Source organism: Chaetodon auriga, chromosome 4 (assembly GCF_051107435.1).
Source record: "Chaetodon auriga isolate fChaAug3 chromosome 4, fChaAug3.hap1, whole genome shotgun sequence".
NCBI classification, from domain to species: Eukaryota; Metazoa; Chordata; class Actinopteri; order Chaetodontiformes; family Chaetodontidae; genus Chaetodon; species Chaetodon auriga.
Window position 1 is genome coordinate 29399096 of NC_135077.1, and position 24939 is coordinate 29424034.

Genomic DNA, 24939 nt, shown 5'->3' on the forward strand with positions numbered 1-24939 from the left:
GATAGACTGTGAATAAGATCATTACAACGACACATATGGAGTAGTGATGTGTCGTTCGCGAACGTAACGGCTCTTAGAGCCGGCTCTTTGAAGTGAACGACGGGAGCCGGCTCCTGACTGGTGGGGAGCCGGCTCCGAGACGCTTTTTTTTCTCTCGCTTTTTTTCTCTTGAAGCCGCACGTGATTGGTCAATATGCGTGGTGTCGTCTTTGTGTCTGCGCCGCTTAGCGCGCTGAGCAGAGGGGGGTGGGGCGGCAGTTACACACACACACACACAGCAGCAGCAGCACACGAACGGGTCAAGAGAGGAGAGAGAGTGCAAAACGGAGGACATTTACCAACAAAAAGTAAGTCCAGAAATGAGTGAAAGCAGGAAAAGGAGCCAAATCTGGACTCACTTTAATTATATTGATGGCTCCAAAGCAGAGTGCATTGTCTGCAAGACAAAAATTTCTTATCAAGCCGGCTCAACCAACAACCTCCACAGGCACCTAAGAACTGTCCATTCAACAGTTCCACTGGAGAAGCAACCAGGTGAACCTGGTATTAATGAAGGTGCCAGTGTGTCATCTGCAACTGTTGCTGCTGCTCCTGCTGCAGTGTCAACAGCATCATTCAGCAGACTGTGCATTGTTGCAACTTGCTCTTCTCTTGTGTGTTTTTCAGGGATCCTGTGTTTGACTTTAAATTTGTTAAGTATAAAAAAGCTAAAAGTTTGTTCTTGTATTTCATAGTTTATTTATTGATGCACTGAGAAGTAAATATTTTTAATTTACATTTTGTTGTGTCGTGTGTTTTTCAGGGATTCTGTGTTGCTTGACTTTAAAGTTGCTTAGTATAAAAAAGTTAAAAGTTTAAATTAGTTAAAAGTTCACTGTAGAGTGAAAAAATAAAGGCATATTTATAATATAGTAGTATAATATTTTTTTTTTACATTATTCATTCATTTTGTGCATAATGTTACATTATTATTGGTAATATATCGATTAAAGCAACAAAAAAAATCTGAAGAGCCGTTTGGGAACCGAAAGAACCGGTTCTTTTTAGTGAGCCGAGCCGAAAGAGCCGGTTCTCTAAAAAGAGCCGGAATTCCCATCACTAATATGGAGTATTAGTTACATAAAGTAATGCATTAAGCCTAATGCTAGTGTCCCATTGGATCTATGACATATCTATGCCAGTCACAGTAATACTGATAGTATTTTGTATTACACATGTATTTTCTTCAGGAAATGATTTTGAAGTTAATAGTGTTTACTGACTATATGAGGTCAGCAATCTTTGCTCATGCTCGGACAGATCTGTACTGGCATTCCCATTTCTTGCTTGTCTCTGTGTCTTTTTATGCTGTCTGTACACATGTTTAATTGAATAAAAACTTCTGACTTGGCCAGTCAGGAAAATTCCACTGTTTGGCTCTAAAAACTCCTTGGTTGCCCTGTCTATATCACTGCCTGCTCAGCTGTCCTAAATAGGGAGAGTTTGAGTTTTACATGACATTACATTAAACTATATAGATGACACTTTCATCCAAAGCAACTTGTAATAAGTGCATTATTATTGCATTATTGTATCCATGTGGATATAACCCAAAAACTGCAAGAGTAATGCAAGCATATCAACACCATCAAATATACTAACTTACTTCAAGTGCAGGAGTGTTTTCAGTCTGTGACTGCAACCCTGTCACCCATGAATTACGTTTGTAAATTGTTTTCATAAGTACGTTGTGGTGACAACTTAATTGCTGCCTGAATTATGTTTAGAGACAACATTTCTTTGAGTAAATGAAAAATTACATTGCTGTTGCAAATTAGTTAACATTTAACATTAGTTAACATTTAACAATACGATCAAGATGGCGCCGCGGACGGCTGCCTCGGTGTGTTGGTGCGCGTTGTTTTGTTTTGTTTTGTGTTTTAACTCTGTTTTTTGTGACGGTACCCGGAGCTCTTTCACCAGAGAAGAGCTCATGAACATCAGGGGAGCAACACCAGAGGATTTATTTCCTAAATTTCTGCTCCCAACAGTGGAAATTTTGGACATACTGGTCAAAGGTGTGCTCACCCTTGCTCACGCAGTGAAACGCCGGAGGAGAGGAAAACGAGCCGGCGCGCTCGTGCGCCTTCGCCAGCGCGGACTACGCACAGCGTTACCGGGAATATTTCTCTCTAACGTGCGTTCACTGCCCAACAAACTGGAGGAATTACAACTGCTGTTGGGTAAAAACAGGGACTTTTCTTCATCTGCGGTTTTGTGCTTCATCGAGACGTGGCTCTGTGGATTAATACCGGACTCTGCGCTGCAGCTGGCTGGCTTCCAACTCCACCGCGCGGACAGAGACACGGAACTTTCCGGCAAAAGTAAAGGTGGAGGAATCTGTTTCTACATCAACAGTGGTTGGTGCAAGGACGTGACAGTGATCCAGCAGCACTGTTCTCCTGACCTGGAATCTTTCACCATTAACTGTAAGCCTTTTTATTCACCCCGTGAGTTCGCTTCATTCATTCTGGTCGGCGTTTACATCCCGCCGCAAGCCAACGTGCAGGACGCACAGCGTATGCTCCCGGACCAGATACTGTGTGTGGAGCGGACCAACCCGGACTCCTTAGTTATTGTCCTTGGCGACTTTAACAAAGGTAACCTCACCCACGAACTCCCTAAATACAGACAGTTTATCAAATGCCCGACCAGAGAGGAGAACATTCTGGATCACTGTTACACCACCGTCAGGGATGCTTATCACGCCGTCCCCCGTGCTGCACTGGGCCACTCTGACCACGTCATGGTGCACCTGATTCCTGTGTACAGGCAGAAACTAAAGCTCTGCAAACCTGTAGTGAGGACATCAAGGAAGTGGACCAGCGAGGCTGTGGAGGATCTCCAGGCGTGTTTGGACTCTACTGACTGGGATGTGTTCAGGACTGCTACCAACAGTCTGGATGAGTACACGGAGACTGTGACGTCCTACATCAGCTTCTGTGAGGACTGCTGTGTTCCATCACGCACCAGGGTGAGTTACAACAATGACAAACCCTGGTTCACAGCCCAACTCAGGCAGCTAAGGTTGGCAAAGGAAGAGACCTTCAGGAGTGGGGACAAAGACAGATACAAAGAGTCGAAGTACAAGTTTAGCAAGGCGGTAAAAGAGGCTAAACGGCTGTACTCTGAGAAGCTCCAACACCAATTCTCAGCTAACGACTCTGCGTCTGTCTGGAAAGGGCTCAGGCAGATCACTAACTTCAAGCCTAAAGCCCCCCACTCCATCAACGATCGACGCCTAGCCAACGACCTGAACCAGTTCTACTGCCGCTTTGAAAGACAAAGGGACAGTCCAGCAACCATCCCCCACGACACCTCTGAACAGCTCCAGCTCCAGTCACCTCCACCAATGCCCACCTTAAAGGCCCCCCCCTCCCCCTCCCCACCCACCTCAGTGACGACTCTTTCCATCCATGAAAGGGATGTCAACAGACTCTTCAGGAGACAGAACCCCCGGAAAGCAGCTGGACCGGATTCTATCTCCCCATCTGCCTTGAAGCACTGCGCTGATCAGCTGTCCCCAGTGTTCACAGACATTTTTAACACCTCACTGGAGACATGTCACGTGCCAGCCTGCTTCAAGTCTTCAACCATCATCCCTGTTCCCAAGAAGCCAAGGACCACAGGACTTAATGACTTCAGACCCGTCGCCCTGACCTCTGTGGTCATGAAGTCCTTTGAGCGCCTTGTGCTCTCACACATCAGAGACATCACTGACCCTCTCCTGGACCCCCTGCAGTTTGCCTACAGAGCCAACAGGTCTGTAGACGATGCAGTCAACTTGGCCCTCCACTTCATCCTCCAGCACCTGGACTCCGCAGGAACCTACGCTAGGATCCTGTTTGTGGATTTCAGTTCTGCCTTCAACACCATCGTCCCAACTCTGCTTCAGGAGAAGCTCTCCCAGCTGAGCGTGCCTGACAGACTTCCTGTCTGACAGGAAACAGTGCGTGAAGCTGGGGAAACACCTCTCCGACGCTAAGACCATCAGCACCGGATCCCCCCAGGGCTGTGTTCTTTCTCCTCTGCTCTTCTCCCTGTACACGAACAGCTGCACCTCCAGTCACCAGTCTGTCAAGCTCCTGAAGTTTGCGGACGACACCACCCTCATCGGACTCATCTCTGATGGCGACGAGTCCGCCTACAGGTGGGAGGTTGACCATCTGGTGACCTGGTGCAATCAGAACAACCTGGAGCTAAATGCTCTAAAGACAGTGGAGATGGTTGTGGACTACAGGAAGAACTCAGCCTCACCAGCCCCCATCACCCTCTGTGACTCCACTATTGACACTGTGGAGTCTTTCCGCTTCCTGGGAACTATGATCTCCCAGGACCTCAAGTGGGAGCCGAACATCAGCTCCCTCATCAGGAAAGCACAGCAGAGGATGTACTTCCTACGGCAGCTGAAGAAATTCAGCCTGCCAAAGACAATGATGGTGCACTTCTACACAGCCATCATCGAGTCCATCCTCACCTCCTCCATCACCATCTGGTACGCTGCTGCCACCGCCAAGGACAAGGGCAGACTGCAGCGTGTCATTCGGTCTGCAGAGAAGGTGATTGGCTGCAATCTACCATCTCTTCAGGACCTGTACGCCTCCAGGACCCTGAGGCGTGCAGAAAAGATTGTGGCTGATCCCTCTCACCCCGGACACAAACTCTTTGAGCCACTCCCCTCTGGCAGGAGGCTGCAGTCCATCAGGACCAAAACCTCACGCCACAAGAACAATTTTTTCCCGTCTGCTGTCAGCCTTACCAACAAGGCCCGGAACCCCCCCTGACACTCTTCACATTCCACCTCGGACTCATTCTGTCACATTGAGTGATATAAATATAACTCTATGCGTTACATTAACGCTCAACTTGGACTTCTTTCTGAAAAACAGAACTGTGTTTCTAACAATAACAGACTTGTGTATATATATTTAAATTGTTATTTTTTACGCTCTTATTTTAGTAGATGTGTCATATTTTAGTAGATGTGTCATGCACCAATTTCACCAGAAAAAATTCCTCGTATGTGTAAAAGCATTCTTGGCAATAAAGCTTTTTCTGATTCTGATTCTGATTCTGACATAATTTCTAGGAGAGAGGGCTGGTGATGGAAGATGTGTGAAGTTTCTGCTGTCTTGATGTCAATTGGAAGCTTGGTGCTGACTAGGGCTGTCCTGCTTTACATGTCAGCTGCAGCTAAGATTGCATACATGTTCTGGAGTCAAGTGTGTGTCAGAAAGAGGCTCATAAGAGTGGAAGACACATACATTTCCAAAGAATCACACCTCTGTTCAAAGAGCAAATGTATGTGGCTTATTGGACGTTTAACACTCACAGTGCTTTGGTCCATTTAATTCAACAAACATGCAAAAATTTGAGATTTACATTAAAGTTACAAAGCCTCACCTTTTCCAATTTACTTCTATCCCAGCAGTGCATGATCACTGCAATTCACAAAATGTGCTGGGGGGGGGGGGGGGGTGTGAAGTGTCAAGGAAGGAGGATGAAGAGTTTCTACAACCTACAACAAATATCATTTCCTGTTTTGAAAAGCTACCTCATTTTTGTGAGTAATTTCCTGCCCTTAATTTTCAAGGATAGACTTTAGGTAGGACTGTCAAGTAGAAGTTGAAAATTATCTTGACTTAAAAAAAAGTATGTGTGGGATGTGTGGTGTCATGCCAGAATGGGTTTATAGATAAATGAAAAAAATGAACCTCACTGGCCACCAGTGTGGCAGACATTTACATGAAACTGAGGATCAGATACAGTACATTCATTAAATTGATAAAAATCAATGCATGAATTCTCCTTCCTCTCTGATGCCACTCCCAGCCTGCTGTCATACCTTATGCATGTCTTGTTTGTGTAGCAATGACAAGATTGTGCTGTGTGTCCTTTACAACAGAGGCTGAGCAGGGGAGTGAAGTCATCCCTCCTTCTCTTCACCCTGGCCCAGACAGCAATCTCTGCCATTCTGTGCTTCCTACTCTTCAGACAGAGACGCAGCTTTGGACAGTACACTGTAAGACTACATTACTTTCTCTTATTCACTGATGACTTGATTAACTTGACTCAAAGTCCATCAGAATTACATTAGTAGTTAACAGTAGCATTAGCAGTTTCCATACAAATGCATATCTCTGGAATTCATAAGGTTATTGTGCTGTAAGACAAGTCGTGCTGACATGTTGGCCCTTAATTAGTATACAGTAAAAGTTCTGCCTGCCTTAAGGCTAGAGTTGCTAAAGTATTTTAGAAGCATTTTTTGTTATATTTGTTGAAATTCTCTGTCTATCCTGACAACAATCAATAAATCAAATGCTCTGATGACAAAAAAGAAAAAATCTGGTATCTGTTGCAGGCCTGTAATAAACCCATTCAATCATTTCATTAGGGCCTGCCTGTCTGTCTACCCAAATACCTCACGACACTGCACAGCTGCACGCACTCTGCCTGTGCACTCATTGCGCACAGCAATGGAAACAATGGAAGGCAAAAGATGCTAAAATAGGGGAGATGTCTTTCTTGGTTTCAGTTCAAGTCAAGCAGCTGCATTTTGTACCAATTGCAGACAACTTAATGCATTTTTTAACTGAGTGCAGAATGGAGAGAGCTTCAATAATCCAGACAGGATGAAGGGCATAAATAACTTTCTCTAGGTCAACAGTAGACAGAAATAGTTTAAGTTTAGAGATGCCTCTCAACTGATAAAAACACAGCTGAAAAACCCCTTGTACTTGGTTTTCAAAGATTATTTCTGAATAAAAAATAAGTCTCAAATTTCTGTTCGTTCTTCACATTCATTTTGCCTGTCAAGATGGGCGTGGCAAGTGTGATTACCTCTCTTATCCTACTTATAAGACATCCTAAACTTAATATCATTACAGCACTCTGTTAGGGCAACCAATCTACAAGAATCATTGGGGTTGAGGTGAGGACGGAGAAGAGCTGATCCCACTGGAGTTGGGATCTTTAATCTCTTACTGTAGTGGTTTGAGTTAATAAATTTAGAGTTAGTCTAAATTGAGAATACCCATGCAAGCACAGGCATGAGCCCATGCATATCTTGTATACTTTTATATGTTATTTTGATCTTTTTATGCCACTGTGCTTGCTTTTTGTAACTTGCTGGCTGTAACAACTAAATTTCTCTGGTGTGAGATCAGTAAAGTCCTACCTTATCTTATCTTATCTTATCTTATCTTATCACACACAGAGACATGGATGAACACACATACATGTTTTTTGTTTGTTTGTTTGTTTGATTTTGTTGCCATAATGGTTTTGCAGTGAGAGCAGAAAACGCAGCTTATTGCAACTGAACTTAATGTTTGCCTGCCTATCTGATTCACTGACTATTTTATTAATCACTGAGATAGCACTGACCTTGAATGAAGTTGATTCATTGTAAACAAAAAATGGCTTTGATTTAGTCAACCCCTGCCATGTTGCTGTAGCTGAGCTTGCTACATTTCTCTGGGGGTAGCTTTATGTAGTGAAGCTTCATTTAATGTAAAGTAACTGGTAGCTTAGCTTGCTACACTTTCCAAGTAGTTTTCCCAACACTGTATACACAGCATATATGCTGATTTAATTGCAAACAATCACAAATATCAATATTTGCTTAGAATACCCCCCAGCCCTCAGATATTTTAATTCAAAAACATTACATTATTGTGGCACACGAGTAAAGCATTGAATATAAATATCCAAATGTGACATTAGAAAAATTAGAATTGTTGTATTTCTAAATCTTCAGTCATTTTTCCAAATACACAGAAACAGTTAACCTAAAATCTGGCCATAATAGATCATTCATATCATTAAATTATATGTGCTATTTTATGTTTTTTAACACATTAAATCTAAATTAAAGCTTTAGTTTTTTTTTTTGTGTGTGTGTGATATGTGTAATAGATGGATTAAATTCCTTTTTTTCTCATCAATCTACACACAATACTCCTTAATGACAAAGTGCAAAAGGTTTTTTAGAAATTTTGCAAATTTATTAAAAATAAAAAACTGAAATGTTGCATGTACAAAGGGTGTGAATACTTATGTACATGCGATGTATGGGGTATGGTGTGTAGACTGATTAGACAAAAAAGGAATTTAATCCATTTTGGAAAAAGGCTGTAACATAACAAAATATGGGGAAAGTGAGGGGGTGTTAATACTTTCTGAATGCACTGGACATCTTGCTTTTACTGGTCTGCAAGATATTTTAGCATGCATGACAATCTTTTAATCAATACTATCAAGCTTTCAGCCACATTTGCTAGCTAAACACCCAAAACACTGTATATGGACTCCACTAGCTTTGCACTTTTCTGATTATTCTAATTTCTTCATGGATGAACAGCAAGTGTTCCAGGTAAAAATTTGACTTCTGATATTATGAACTCTCTCAGAAAACAATATCCGTGTCGTGGTGTCACTACATTTGGGTCCATACACCCCCAATGTTTCCAGGTGTTATTATTGTATTGCCCCACTGTCGCAAAGACAACCAGGCCGCTTTCCTCAGAGCCCATCAACTACCAAAAACACAGGATCCACTGCATTTGTTTCCAAATATCCAAAAAGAAGCAACTGCCACCACTTTGGAAATGAGAGAGAAGAAAGCATGTTCACTGAAGAGGTGTTACATTTTCAGAATTTTATATGAAGTATTAAATAATTTGACTGTTTTTTTGCTCAATTAACCACAGCAGGGGTTGGGGAGTAGAAAAAACATTAGGAGAAAAAGTGTTAGTTTATTTATTCATTTAGTCTATAGTGGAGACATAAAACCAGATACAAACAGTGCCAGCCAGACTGGATCACCAAGCAGCCTTTATTTTCCTAGGAGATCTTACCTGGTGGAAGACAAAATTGCAGCATGATATCAAGGTTTATAGGGAACCAATAACGCTGGTGGTGTCATTACTCTATCGCTATTTCATTGTGCAGTCAACATTTACTTCATAATGGAAGTTATAGCAAAAACCCTCTTTACCCAGTGAGCAAAAAGTGGTCCAAAAAAAGTCAAAAAGACGTGTTCTTCGTACATCCAGAAGACGTCCTCAGAGAAGCCAAAATGAAAGTTTTCTTTACGTCTTTTCCAGACGTTGAATAGATGTTTAACTTCCAATGTTATATAGACGTCATTAAAATACATTTTTGGTACGTAATTAATGAACATCAAGCAGACGTTGTATAGGTAGCCAGAATGAAAGTTATTATTACATATTTTCGAGACGTTGAATAGATGTTTAACTTTCAATGTTATATAGACGTTATTAAAATAGGTTTTCTGCACGTCATTACTAAACATCCTGCAGACGTTGTACAGGGAGCCAGAAAGAATGTTTTTACTACATCTTTCCTAGACGTTGAAAAGACGTTTTACTTTCAATGTTATGTAGACATCATTAAAATACGTTTTCAGGACGTCATAAAGGTTACAGGCGTCACTAAACTAAGTTTTCAAACAAAATTGTTTAACATTATGAAGACCTCATTGAAGGCGTCAGAATGAACATTATTGCATCTTGCACATTGTTATTCACTCATTGCAATACGTTTTAGACCATTATTGGACATCCAGAAATCCTGAATGTATGTCAACATAGCCCACATTTTCTCTGGCTCTTCAATTTTTTTTTTTTTTTGCAGGGTTTACTTGTAAGAACGTCTTATCAAAGTTGCATACCTCACCTGTTCAAGTTTTCTACATTGTATAACAGCTTCTTTACACTCTGGTCATTGCATTTCATGCAACAGACATGATTTTTGACATAATTGTTTTTAATATGACCTGTAACAAACCAGTTATACAAAAAATGAAAAATTTGAACTATTTTAAAAACAGTTTTATACAAAGAAATCTAGAAAAACACTGAACTTTCTGAACAGAAACTCACTCACAAAATCTCACTCTCACACACACAATAACACTCTTTCCCACTCACAAGCTCACTCTCACAACAAACAAGCAAAACTTTTGTAACAACATGAATCTATATGAAAATATAAAACACTGAACTCACAGTAACCAAAAAAAAAACCACATGCACAAAAACACGCGCACACACACACACACACACACACACTTCTTGTGGGGGGGGGGGGGGCGGGGGGGGGGAACAGTATTCTGGCATGCTGGCTTGGTATGTTAACTTTGACAGTACAAGATGAAGTTTGGCACAAACTGACTTTAATTATGACTTACTCTATATCTATATGTGTATTCAAAGACCCATTTAAACCCTGGCTTAGAAGGAACCGTCAATATCAGAAATCCCTACATTAGTCAGTTACCCTCCATATATCACTCTAATTGTCAGTTAATACAGAACAGCAAGTTTTCAATGGTTTAAATGTGTATTGGATACATCTGCTTATTCTAACACCAACACACAATATATACTATATAAATATATAATTTACCTAATTTCTCGCTGGTTATTTGAATTTTCAATACACACCCAAAATGATAGTGTTTTACACTTTGAAACTGTAGTGAAACTTGAGTTAAAGCAGTCACAATAAAAGATTTGTAAAAGTGTGGTCAAAAATGACAAGCTTCTTTAAAGACTTGAGAGTCTCTCTCATGACTGGCCTCAATAGATTCTCGCCATCAACTCTGTGTTCATTGTTTTAAATAGAAGAGGCATCATTTCCTTCTTTACTGCTTGGGTAAAACAAAACATTATTTTGTATGGCATCATCTCAAAGCAGCCTTCCCAGTTTCAGTGTTTCTTTTTAGGACAGTTTAGTATTGTGTCAAAGCTAAATGTGTAGTGTAGCACTGTGGAGAGCTGGTTTCAGTGCTCAGTTGAAACAGCTGCCACATAAAAAAACAGCTGAGGCTCCCACAGTACTGAAGCCAGGAAAAAGCCAAATCAATGCTCTCTGTGATTGAAAGTTATAAACACAAAACTATTAGATATGGAAAAATGTTACTAATTGATCCATCTATAAACCCTATTCTAAGCCCTGCTGCCAGTGACTATTGCTACACCTACACCTTAACTGACAGTTGAGGGGAAAAGTGGGAGGAGTTGTTGGTTCCAGTAGATTTTCTCTCCATTTTCTATGAAGAAGACATGAAAATGAAGTGTCTTTTTAATGCAGGGCAAAGCTAGTAAGCTCCCACACACCATTTGCATCAGTTTGTACAGGTATGTATCCAATACACATTTAAACCATTGAAACAGAGGTTAGCTATGTCCCTTATTTTTTGCTTATTTGTCCACAATATGTTTCACTTTTACAACAGGAAATGTTTTTAGAATGAGGCCTAATGTGTTTGGTTAATGTACAGTCCAGAAAGAAGTTTTTAATATCTTAACCTGTAACATAATGATGTATTTACCTAATAATATGTTCCTTGGCCACGGAAGCAACACAACGTTAGTACTGTTGGAAGCAAGCTATTTACTCAGCCATGCTCACATGCTTATGAGAGCAGGCACGAGAGACATTGAGGTGCTAGCCATTAGCATTCAGCCATACAGTATAACCTTCCGAGGGAGTTCTCGCACATCACCGCAATAATGGACTGCTTTGAAACCAGTGACTGGAAAGTGACTGGATGATGACTACATCATCTTCTGTGTGGAAAAACACTGTTCCTACCAGGAAGGTATGGTATTTCCCAGACAACAAACACTGCGTGTCCTTGGAACTGAAAACCCTACTGAATGAGAAGAGGGTCTTTAGATCAGAGGACAAAGATGCACTGAGAATGGTGCAGAGGAAGTTGAAAGGGGGAGATAAGTAGAGGCAAAGACAGCCACAAGAGGAAGCTGGAGGAACAGCTTCAGGGAAGCAACGCCAGAGAGGTTTGGAGAGGCCTGAAAACTGTCTCAGGCCACAGCTGTGACAGCAGGAGGGGCCCAGAATCTGGAGACTGGGAATGGGCAAATTTCAACTGATTTGATTCTGCCACCTTTCCTTCCTCCACCCACCAGAGCCAAATCCTTTGCCAGTAAGACAAAGGAGACAGTGATTGATTTCTTCTGGAATGTGCCACAGAATACACTGGTCACTCAAGAAACTGGACTGGAGAAACAACACATATGTCGAGGAGGTGGGTGAACCCATCCCACCCCCTGCATGAAACAGTGGATGCTTAAGCAGCTCCCTCAGTAACAGCCTGCTGCATCCATTGTGTAAGAAGGACCACTACTGCAGGTCGTTCATTCCAACAGCTGTCAGACTGTTTAACTCCACCATCATTTTATGTAAATAATAATAATAATAATACATTTTATTTAAAGGCGCCTTTCATGACACTCAAGGTCACCTTATAACATATAAACCTAGCAAGTTAATAAAAATTAATATTTAGTCAGCAAAAATTGGGTGCAGTTGTAGTAATTACAGTGAATAAGCTATTCTAAATAGATGGGTTTTGAGAGCAGTTTTGAATTCTGTAATGGAGTCCAGTATGCGAATGTGTTCCGTGCTGCAGAGTTGAAGTCTGTGAACAAGTATACTGGGGATGCCTGCCAGGATTGCATTACAGTAGTCAATGCGAGATGTAACCAGAGCATTAACGAAGATTTCAGTGGAGTGTTGTGTTAGAGCAGGGCGGAGTCTGGAAATGTTGCATAAGTTGAAAAAAGCAATGCTGGAGATGTTGTTGATATGATTTGAAAAGGAGAGAGTACTGTCCAGGATAACTCCAAGGCTCTTGACCTGTGTGGAGACAGGAATGATGGCATCAGCAACTGGGAGGGAACAAATACTATTTTTAGTGAGCGTGGATTTTGTGCCAATGAGCAGTAGCTCGGTTTTACTGCTTTTGTATGTAATTTTTTGTCATCCAAATTTGTATGTCATGCAGACAGACAGTAAGGGTAGTGGGGGCCAGAGTGGAGGTGGGCTCAGTGGACAGATATAGCTGAGTATCATCAGCGTAGCAATGAAAGTGAATACCATACTGGCGGAAGATTTTGCCAAGAGGGAGGAGGTAAATGATGAATAGGAGTGGTCCCAAAACTGAACCCTGGGGAACGCCATGGTGAACTGCGGTGCTTTCAGAACGGTAGTTCTGTATCTGAACAAAGTGTGTTCTACCCGTAAGGTTGGAGGCAAACCACCGGTACACAGTACCCCGGATCCAATGGTAGCCAGTCTATCCAGGAGAATTTGGTGCGATATGGTATCAAAGGCTGCTGTGAGATCAAGGAGGATGAGGATACAAAGTAAACCAGAATCAGCTGTACGGAAGAGGACGTTTGTAATCTTGACCAGTGCAGTTTTTCTGTGCTATTCTTGGGACGAAAACCAGATTGGAATTGTTCAAAAAGATTATTGCTGTCGAGGTGGGCCTGAAGTTGAGTTGCAACTACCCTCTCAAGAATTTTGGAGATAAATGTTAAGTTGGAAATGGGTCTGTAGTTGTTATGATCACTAGAGTCTAAACCAGGTTTTTTCAATGTTGGTTTAATAATTGCAGTTTTCAGTGAGGGGGGACCATACCAGTGGATAGAGAGGATTTGATAATGGACATTATTAGGGGGATGACTGATGGCAAGCATGCTTTAACTAAGGTTGTCAGAAGTGGATCCAGGTGAAGGATATGGTCAGAGTACATTTGTTTATGAACAGTAAGTCCAGTCTTGGAGCAAAGCCTCTCTAGTCTCTGACCATAGACTTTGAGTTGATGTAATTCAGGTGTGTACCAAGGAGTGGTATGAGTAAATGAGACAATCCATGTTTTCAGTGCGGAGGATAAGGTATGGTTGTAGTAGTCTGTCAGATTTGGGAGTGAGGAGAGTGGAGCGGGGGTGGGGTTACAGGAAATTAGACTGTTGAGGTCATCTGGGTAAATGTGTCTAATGTTGCAGTATGATATGGAGCGATGCACTCTCGGTTTACCAAGAGATAGGTTAAAGTTGGATAAGATAGCTTTGTGGTCTAAGATGGGTAGTTCCGTAGAGGTTATATTGTATGGTGTAATGCCAGAGCTGCAGGTTAAGTCCAAAATATGACTCTTAGTGTGGGTAGGAAAGTCAACATATTGTTTAAGACCATAACAATCTAGTATTCCCTTAAAGTCTCTGGTGAACACATTATTACTGTTGTCAAAATGAACATTAAAATCACCTGTTAGGGTAATATTGGGAGACATTGTGTTACGGGTCCCAGGATGTGGAACCACAGTAGCAAAGTAAAATTCTGTAAAATACAGAAAGGAGTGAGCAGCAATGAAGGCACAGAGCACTCGGTTCTTTGTCCAGATTGCATCTGAGGTGTGGGCGGAAGGTCACACCTGAGACCATACAGGGCGCAACAGCTCTCGTGACAAAGGTTCCACCTGAGACTGCTCACACTCCATGTGTATTATTCACAAAATATATGAAAATAAAAATAACGTGACTGTCATTTAACTTACTAGGGAACTTACTATTAAACCCTACACAAGAATGCTACATTTTTTTTAGCTTACTAAATAAAACCAAAAGTGGTCACCTAATATTTGGGTGTACTACAATTGCACTCAGTCTGGATAAAATGGTGGAGAGCTCTGTGATAAAGATGTTAGATGCCTTTGGTGGTCTGTATAGAACTACAGTAAGGGTGGGTGTAGGTCCATGAAGCTTAGCAGCCAACAGTTCAAAGGTAGATTGATCAGGTAGGGATATTGGTGATATTTTGATACTCTGATGGTAGATCAAAGCAAGGCCACCTCTCCTGCCAGAATAACGGGCTTTGGATATGCAGATAAATCCTGGTAGAGTTGCTGAATTTAAATGGTGAAAATAATTTGGTTATTGCCAAGTTTCTGTGAGACATAAATAGTACAGTTTGTGAAGTCATTCACCAGCAGGGATTTATCACTGATAGAGCAGATGTTAAAAAGTGCAAATTTATGGCGGGTCGTGTATGTTTAGACAGCTGATTTCACTAGTGGTGCCAGTACACTGTGATCAATACGACGGTTAAAGCAATGTTGTTTGTGTCGTCTATTTCTGACAGTAGTCTGAATGGTGAAAATGCCCCCCTGGATTCTGGAGAACAGACTTCCTAATAGATAGGTAAGAGTGAGAGAGAGTGGGCATACAGTGTATAGGATGTAAATTGTACAAATTTGGTCTTCTTCCAGGATTTCTAGAGACAGAACAGTCCTCAGTGTTGTGCATTACCAGGCTAGTGGAAGCTGCATTCTCCATTCTTCCAATTTCTACATCATAAACCTAATGTTTTGCACTACTCTCATCTATGTTAAAATTGTATATCAGGGACGTCCAAACTACGGCCTGCGGGCCAAGAGTGGCCTGTGATCCATTTATGGCCCACATATAAAAACTTGGCTTGGCGATATTGCATTTCTTACCTTTAACACTAGATTGAGCTACTGGGTTGAACAAGGCAGCTCCTCCACTACACAAAATTTAAAAAAGAAAGATTTTGCCACGGGGATCCAAAAATGGCAAAACCAAAGAAACACAAGATAGCAAGTGAGTGCAGAAAAATCCAGACACAGTGGCAAAATGAATACCTCTTTATGGAAGTCAAGTGGAAGTGTGTCTGGTTGATTTGCAATGAAAGTGTTGCAGTGATGAAACAGTATAATGTACAACGACACTATGAAACCAAACATCAGACCTGCACATGCTACACTGGTGTGGAACGAGAACAGAAGGTAAAGCAAATGGCAACTAGCTTGCTAGCTCAGTATTTTTTCCGTGCTAAAAAAACTCAAGCAAATGCCACAATAGCCAGCTATGAGGTAGCTTAGCTCATTGCCCAACATGGGGAAGCTTGTGATGCTGGTGACGTCATAAAACAGTGCCTCATTAAAGTCGCAGGAATAATGTGCACAGAATAATGTCAGGAATTTGAAAGCGTTAGCCTGTCAAGAAGCACAGTCGTGTTCAAAGACTTGTCAATTTGACGTAAAACATCAACTGTCAGATAAAGTGTGTGCTTTTGATTTCTTCTCGATTGCATTTGATGAGAGCACAGACACTGCACAACTGTTCAACATGCTGGTCAACATAATTCGAGCACGAGGACTCTACCACAGAGAATTTCAAACTTTCTTAACTGACATTGATGCTGAATGCGGGACCTGCTCTCCTATTCAGAAGTGTGCTGGCTAAGTCGCAGCTCTGTGCTTCAGTGGTGTTATTCTCTGAGATCAGAGATCGACCGATTTTTGAAGAGAAAGACTGACCTCTTCATCAGCTGAGTGACCCTCTGTGGATGCCGGTCCTGGCATTTTTAATTGATCTTACTGATCACCTTAACACACTGAACAAGAGCCTACAAGGCAAAGACCAGCTTGTACCACAACTCTACGCACACATGAAAGCATTCTGTGTGAAGCTCAGACTCTTTGAGACACAATTACGCACTTTTAGTGTCGCACACATCCCCACACGCCAATCTCTCTCATAAAAAAGGGAAATGTGACTCCGTCCTTGATAAACGCAGAAGAAATGAAAGAGAGTCTACAGTTAGAAGCTTCAGCTTCTCTCCTTGCTTGACTTCTACCAGAGCTTGGAAGAAACCAAGTTTCCTCTGATGAGACACCACGCGAAATGAATGATCAGTCTGTTCGGTTCAACATATGTGAGCAAACATTTTCTCCGATGACACTGAGCAAAAGCAGATTGAGAACCAAAATGACAGACGACCATCTCTGTGACGTCCTTCATATCTCAACCACCAAACTGACTCCGGACCTGCCAGCCATCCTGCAGGCGAAAGCACAACTTCATTGCTCCCACTGAGCGCAACGCTGCTGTCATTATCAGAATCAGAATCAGAATCAGAATTCCTTTATTGATCCCTGAGGGGAAATTATTTTTTACAGGTGCTCCTTACAAGAATAAGTTAGAAAGGAAGAAAAGAGAAAGAAAATATATATATATATATATATATATATATATATATATATATATATATATATATATATATATATATATATATATATAAAGCAAATATATTTTTTTTAAAAATTATACTGAGACAAATATTTATATTGAAATATATATATAAAACAAAATATACAACAAATATTAAACAAAATATATATACTGAGAAAAATAAACAGAGGATATACAGAGAATGTGCAAAATTGAATTTAGAAATATGTATCAGTATAATAATATAATATCAGGCAGTGAAAAGTCCAACGGCCATTCAGAGGGAGGAGTTGTACAGGTTGATGGCCACAGGCAGGAATGATTTCCTGTGGCGTTCAGTCTTGAGTTTTGGTGGGATGGGTCTCTCACTGAACGTACTCCTGTGCCTGGCCAGCACATCATGAAGTGGGTGTGAGACGTTGCCCAAGATAGTCGGTACCTTAGTCAGCATCCTCCTCTCTGACACCACCGTCAGAGAGTCATACTCCATCCCCACAATGTCACTGGCCTTGTGGATCAGTTTGTTGAGGCTCTTGGCATCTGCCATCCTCTGCCTGCTGCCCCAGCATGCAACAGCGTAGAGAATAGCACTTGCCAGCACAGACTCATAGAAGATCCTGAGCATAGTCCTGCAGATGTTGAAAGATCTCAGTCGCCTCAGAAAATAGAGACGACTCTGGCCCTTCCTGAAGAGAGCGTCAGTGTTCTTTGCCCAGTCAAGTTTATTGTCAATTAGGGATGCAACGATTATAGATTTTGATTGTATGATTATAGTCTGAGGAATAATCACGGTTTCACGATTATCACAATTATTATACATTAATTAATTTCACAACACTACTAATGAACTAATGTATAAAATCACATGAACATTCTTTAGAGATTTTAATGTGCTATTTATTGCTGTCAGAAATAACATAGTAATCAAATAATACAGTACAAAAATAATAAGTAAAGATAAACAAAAACTCCCTTTGGAATTAAGTGACCTGCTCTGTAAACATCCATGTCAGTATTTCCCTTTTGAAAAATACAAATGGAGTGAAAGGCTGCAGGACTGTGTCTGCATGGCTATTTTGATCAACTAAATTACAAAATTATTTAGTATTTTCAGTTTGTGTATTTTAGCTCTATTGTATTAACCTACAAAGCCCAGAGTTTACTCAACACAGATGGGAAGAAGCAAACTGTGACGTTAAACGGTCACTGACAGAAGCCCTTGAGAGGAGCAATTTTGTCTTCCATAGGCAAACATGCCGCTTTGCTGCTGTTTGTCAACATTGAACTAAAAGCTCAACTCTCACCGCTATGCCACTGATTGTAAGTGACACGTTTATATTTAACTCCCTACCAACTCAATGTTTCATTGAATAACTTGCCGTAAACGTAATTTAACTCAGTTATTATGTGTTACCGTTATTTTGGCATGTAAAGCTGGGTGGTGATCCGGCAAATGCTTTTTTGCAACTTTTTTTCGGCAGGTTTTGCAGACAGGTGATCCGTCGTCTTGAATGACTCCCTGGTCATTCATATTGTATCCGAAATGCTCCCACACTGCCGACTTCACTCTTTTCTTCGGTGGAAACAAAGTTTCACTGCCTGGTCCTTCTGCCATTGCTAAGCTACTGTAGCGCAGCCTCCATATCTCTTGATACGCACGGCACTTACGCAGGTGCACCGCAAGCATAACTTTGTTTTCGTTCCGTGCAGGTTGCGCCGAAAATAATGTGCCAGCATAATGTTGCGAGAAGAAACTGAAAGGATCAAACGTCTACCTGAACGAACACTTAACAAAGAAAAACTTGGACATTGCCAGACAAGCACACATCCTACAGAAAGAGAACCGGATTCAAGCAACTTGGACATCCAACTGCAAAGTATTTATAAAACTTAACGGATCACCAGAGGAAGCCAAAGTGCTGGCCATCAAAGACATCACAGACCTGGACAAGTACAAGAAATGACAACTCATGGAAAAGTAACAAGAACTGTCACCTCGGACACTAATAACCCATGACAAGCCCTGACATAAACCAGTCATCTCCAATTGGAGATATGAGGCTACATCAAGCAAAGATCACTGAATATGAGACACTTGGACTGAAAACATTTGAATACACTGAACACAGAGACTATGATATTGAAAACGATATTGACCCCGAGAACAGCTTCTTCATAAACATACAGAGCCAGAGCAAATATTACACTGAAGAACAATAGCAATAAGTTTACAAAGGAAAGAGAAATTTCAATCATACATTTCAACAGCAGAAGCTTAAACTCAAACCTGTAAAAAATCAAACATTGTCTAAACCAGCTAAAGAACAAATTTACAGTAATAGCAATCTCTGAAACTTGGCTAAGCGAAGAACAAACAGCCTTGGTGGAAATAGAAGGATATGAGATGTATTATATGAACAGAAAACAGAAAAAGGGCGGAGGAGTTGCTGTATACATTGAAAAAACATACAGAAGTGAAACTATTAAAAACATGTCTGAAGCAATAAACAACATAATGGAATGTATCACTGTAGAAATAGAAACAGAGCTATACAGGAACAAACAAAGAAAATACAAAATATAAGATGATAAGACAAAGAACCAAAAAATCTATTAAATCATTTAAATATGATTTAATGAAACAAGACTGGAACAAAGTCTCTGTTGACAATGTAGATGAAGCCTATGACACATTCATATCAATAACAATGGCTCTCTACAAAAAAAATTGTCCTCTAGTAAAGAAACAAGTGAAACACAAACTTGCAAAAAAGCTGTGGTTAAATAAAGGTATATTAAATGCATGCCAGAAGAAAAATGTATTATATAAAGAATTTCTCAAGAAAAGAATGAAAGAAGCAGAAACAAAATACAAGACCTATAAAAATAAACTAACAAGGATTATGAGAAGCAGCAAAAAGGAGCACTACAGTAATTTCCTAGAGGACAATAAAAACAACATTAAAAAAATACATGGAAGGTATTGAATGACATTATCAAAAAAAGAAAAAACAAAAATGGATACCCAAATTACTTCATAACCAAAAACAACATAACTAGTAATGACCCAACCAAAATTGTAAATGAGTTTAAAGAGTTCTTTGTTGGTGTCGGTCCTGGTCTAGCTGGAGAGATTGCAAACACCGGAAATATGAATGAAGTGGAAAGTAAAACTTTAAATGTTAATGAATCTATGTTTCTAAAGGGAACCAACGAAAAAGAAATTAACAACATTGTAAACAAGCTCAAGAGCAAGAAGTCAACAGACTGCAATGATTTTGATTTGTCGTTGGTTAAAGATATCATTGAGTGTGTGATGAAACCTCTTACATATATTTGTAATCAGTCACTAAAAACTGGTGTTTTTCCAAGAAAAATGAAAACTGCTAAAGTCATACCCATATTCAAATCTGGAAATAGACACATACTCTCAAACTACAGACCCGTTTCCCTACTGCCACAATTCTCTAAAATACTGGAAAAATTATTCTATACAAGGCTAGATGATTTTATCACAAAGCATAATGTACTGTGTGAACAGCAGTATGGTTTCAGAACCAAAAGAACAACATCGCTTGCTCTCATGGAATTTGTAGAAAACATAACATCTGCAATAGAAAACAAACAATATGCATTAGGAGTATTTTTAGATATAAAAAAAGCTTTTGACACAGTTGACCATGACCTATTACTAACAAAGCTACAGAAATATGGAATCAGAGGTCTAGCACTTTCCTGGATATCCAGCTACTTAAGCAATAGAAATCAATAACAGTAAATCACAGCTAAAGGAAGTTAAGTGTGGGGTACCTCAGGGCTCAGTGCTGGGACCATTGTTGTTCATTCTCTACATTAACAATATATGTGAGGTTTCAAAAACACTACAAATCATTTTATTTGCAGACGACGCTAACTTGCTTGCTGTGGAGATAATTTGGAACAACTTTTGGACACAGTGGCAGATGAACTAAAGAAACTGAAGAGTTGGTTTGACTCAAATAAACTCACACTAAATCTAAGCAAAACTAAATTCACAATATTTGGAAATAGGGCAAATAACTCACAAAAGAAAAAATAGCAAAAATAGCAAAGTCAATTGCAATACTACATAAAGTCAAATATCTTCTAAACTAGTCATCACTATACACCTTGTACTGTTCATTTATTCTCCCATACATCACCTACTGTGTGGAAGTGTGGGGGAACACATATAAAACAAATACGGAAACAATATACAAACTCCAAAAAAGAGCAATATAAATTGTAAATAAAAGCACCTACAGAGAACCATCAATACGCAGGTATAGAGGATGAATGAATGAATGAAACATAATCTCAGGGGAATATGCATTTTTAAAAAAAAACCTGTACATACCAACACAAAAATGCACCATATATCAGTCAAAGGACAGCTGTGGAACAGCTGCAGCGAAGAAATGAAAACCACTAAACAAGTTCTAACAAATTTTTATAAACCACATTCTGAATGGATACAAGAGAGAAAGGGAAACATGAATTTATAACAATGGGCAATGTGCCTTTTTTTCTGATACATTTTCTTTTCTTCTGTGCTGGTCTCCTACACATGCTCTGACTGATTAAATTATATAAACATAACAATAAAGGGGTAGGACTAGATAAGTTTTATTAACTTCATCCTACGCCCTTTCGAACAAGGTATGATTATCTATGTTGCTACAGAGCTGTCTCTGTAATAGTTTTGGGGGGTTTTTGCCAAAGCACATTGTATATTTTATTTATTTAGTTTTTCTTTTAACCTGTTCAAATAAACAAATAAATTAAAAAAAATAAAATAAAGTCCGTGGTGTAGAGGGTGAAGAGGAAGGGAGAGAGAACAGTCCCCTGTGGGGCCCCAGTGTTGCAGACCACTCTGTCTGACACACAGTGTTATTGTAGGTGAGTTCAAAATATATTACACAGTATCCATGTGTTATTAAGCCCAATTACTTAATAAATGTAGTCATTTTATATTGATGGCATTTTTAAACAAATATTAGTTGATCTGTTAACAAGCCAAACAACTTATTATATATAAGTAAGTATATATATATATCCCCCCTCATACAGGACTGTCAAGGGGGACCATCCAGAAGCAATTAGAGGCTGCAGTTTTGAGAATGAGCTGCCAACCCTTTTTGTTCTAAAAAATAATGGAAAACCCATTCATGAAAAGCTGTGATGTAGGCTGATTGATTTTGCTAACTTAAATAAACTAAGTGAGGCAATATACATTCCGTGAGTGGCCCAGCTGTTTGTGTATTTTTCCATATGTGGCCCTCAGTGAAAAAGGTTTGGACACTCGTGCTGTATATGCTCACATTATCCACTAAATCCTGTGCAATCTTTTTTCTACTGTGCAATGGTACACTATATTTATTATCCATATGAGAGAGAGAGAGAGAGAGAGAGAGAGAGAGAGAGAGAGAGAGAGACTGAGCAGGCCAGCTTTTGAAAGGTGGCTCAGCCCACAGCCCAGGTGAACTACTCCTCCCTGATGACAGTCACTCTGCTTCCTGCTTACTTCCTGAAATGGGGATGAGGAGAAACAACACAAGCAGGAACACCAGACAGAGCAGATAAGGGGCAGTCATCACAATATTTATTATATTAATATTATTAATATTAATTTAAATTCTTTATCCTGTATCCTCCTTATCTTGATCCTTCTATGCCACTGTATTTTCTGTTTTTGCTTTTTAATACTTTGCTTGAGATCAATAAAGTTTTTAATCTTATCTTTAATCTTATCTTATCAAACACACTGTACAATTGGTGGAGCTATGTTAAAAAAAATGTAATATGCTACTAAATATGTAGAAAATAAAGGGAGTGTTCAAGAGCTGAACAAGCTGAACATGCAATGGGAAATAAATCTTCTTCACATATGGAGTATAAAGTCAGTAATAAGGAAGGAATATTGATTTGGGTTTAAATTGATCTTTCAAGAAAATTCGATTTCTCTTATAATACCAAATTACATAGCTCCTTCCAGGAAATTACATACCCCACTTCTTTCCAAACCTACCAGTTTGAAAATTCCTATAGTTTTGGCCAATATTAGCCTTAATTAATAATAAAAATTAATCAGCCACTCGAGATGTTCCATTTAATAGACTGTCTCCTCCAATGTGCACATTTCAAGACTGAATACAATTAATCATTATGAGCAGACATGGCTGTCCCATGCTTAAAGTGAGCCTTTTTTCAGTGTACCTAAATGCATCTTAAGATACTGACAAACTTCTGATATAAAAAAAAAAAAGAGTAAGATGCCCAAAGTGTTGACATGAATGATGATAATCTGTTTCTGTTTTTTACAGTCTCTTACTGAAGCTACTCCATCAACCCCCACAGCACTCATAGCCCCCGACCTGAACTGATGAATCACTGGACCAGTAGTCATTGAGGTGATGGTGAAGATTATCATTGTTCATCATCTGACTGATTTACCTGTTCAAATTTGATTTGTGTATCTATTTGTATGTATGTCTTACCCACTGTACTGCCTGACATGTCACCAGCTGAAGAGCATCTGCTTTCAAATTATTTTTATGAATGTCTGCCAACTTCAATAAGCATGGAGCTATAATAGAAGAAAAAAGAAAAAAATGAATGGAAGAAATAACTCTTAAACATTGGCTTAATGGTTCAAATATGACAAATTTACAAAGAAAGGCAGAACAAAGAAATTCTGATACATCAAGAGACAAAGAGATTGTTCTCTTCTTTATTAAAACCATCAGCAGATGCTTTTGTAGCCATGAGATGTGAAAATGAGAGAGCTGCTTATACAGTCAGTTATTCTGTGTTTTCAATTTGTACTTAATCTCGACCAGAATTGCACCAATTCAGCATCAGTGGCACTGCAGTGCACAGACTTGTCAAAACACCGACCAAGTGCATTTGAGGTGATGAGGAGGAAACCTAACTGCATGTGAGGAAGAACTCTAAATGCAGGTGAGGAAGAATCCTCAATGTAGGGAGGAGGAAATCTCACTTCACTGACAATGTGGCACTTTGCTCCATGTGCGCACACAGAGCCCTCTGACTTCTCTTTCTTGATTTGAAAATGTTTTCATGTTGTTGCAGTCTTCTTCAGTCTATAAGTTTTGGAACAGATGTGTGTATGGCACAAAGTATACATTATCATGTGCACTATTTTTCTTTTACTAGATTGTTGACAGAATGTTATAAAAGATGCATTCATTCATTTTTGGTAACTCTTTGATATATATTTGTTTATTTTATACAAAATAAAATCTGTGCATAAATATTAATTCAACTTGTGGTCCAGTGGGATAAATATTGTCAAATAACATTGTGAGTGTGTGAGAGTTTGTGGTTTAGGTTTGCTGATGTGGGGGAAAAGATATTGTTTGGTTTTGGAATGTATTCTTTTATGCAAAACATTGGAAGTATTCTTCCAATTTGACCATTTTCTGCTGAAATATTGCAAAGATTGGGCAAGATTGCAAGCTCTCAAAATAATGCAAGGTCTGGCATAACAGTCATTCTTGTGATTACACCATCACAAATTCCTGTAAAGACTGAATTTATGAAACTGTTCCCAAACAGCACTGCAGATGAGCTGATGACACAGCAACTGCCCTGCCTATTTTTCAGTCATGCTTGTAGTGTGGTTTGAAAGAAATGTAGTCTGTCAGTCCTCCACTTTGGTCTAAACCAAAGTATCTGGACAGCAATTAGATGGATTACAATGTTTTCTAGACATTCATGGTGTCCAGAGAACACATTCTACTGACACCACCCACAGGACAAACTCTACATTATCAGCCCAACTACTGTGAGGCTCTAAGAACAGTAAAAATCTTGTGGTTCTACTTTGTTTCTATTTCCCTTTTCTCTCTTGCTCCCTCTCTGTTTAGGGACCTGGTTCTGACCTAGTCACTCTGATGGCCTCTGCTTGCCTCCATCCATAGAGCTTTCTTTCTTTTGTCTCTACTTTGATGAGTAGGAAGTTGATCTGCATGAAAAAGGCTCAGTACTGTTA

At 39.8% G+C, this 24939-nt stretch overlaps 1 protein-coding gene across 2 annotated transcripts in view; it reads left to right on the forward strand.

Annotated features, from left to right (window-relative positions):
- The window catches only part of tmem176 (transmembrane protein 176), a 38141-nt gene extending 13938 nt beyond the window's left edge, over positions 1 to 24203 (forward strand). Inside the window, exons 6-7 of one of the 2 annotated variants that reach the window (XM_076729223.1) lie at positions 5945 to 6061; positions 23249 to 24203. In XM_076729223.1, coding sequence (XP_076585338.1) covers positions 5945 to 6061; positions 23249 to 23308 — 177 coding nt within the window. In that variant the 3' untranslated portion in view covers positions 23309 to 24203. The remainder of the gene's footprint in view (positions 1 to 5944; positions 6062 to 23248) is intronic. The other variant, XM_076729224.1, reaches the window with a different exon arrangement.
- The last annotated feature ends 736 nt before the right edge of the window (positions 24204 to 24939 follow it).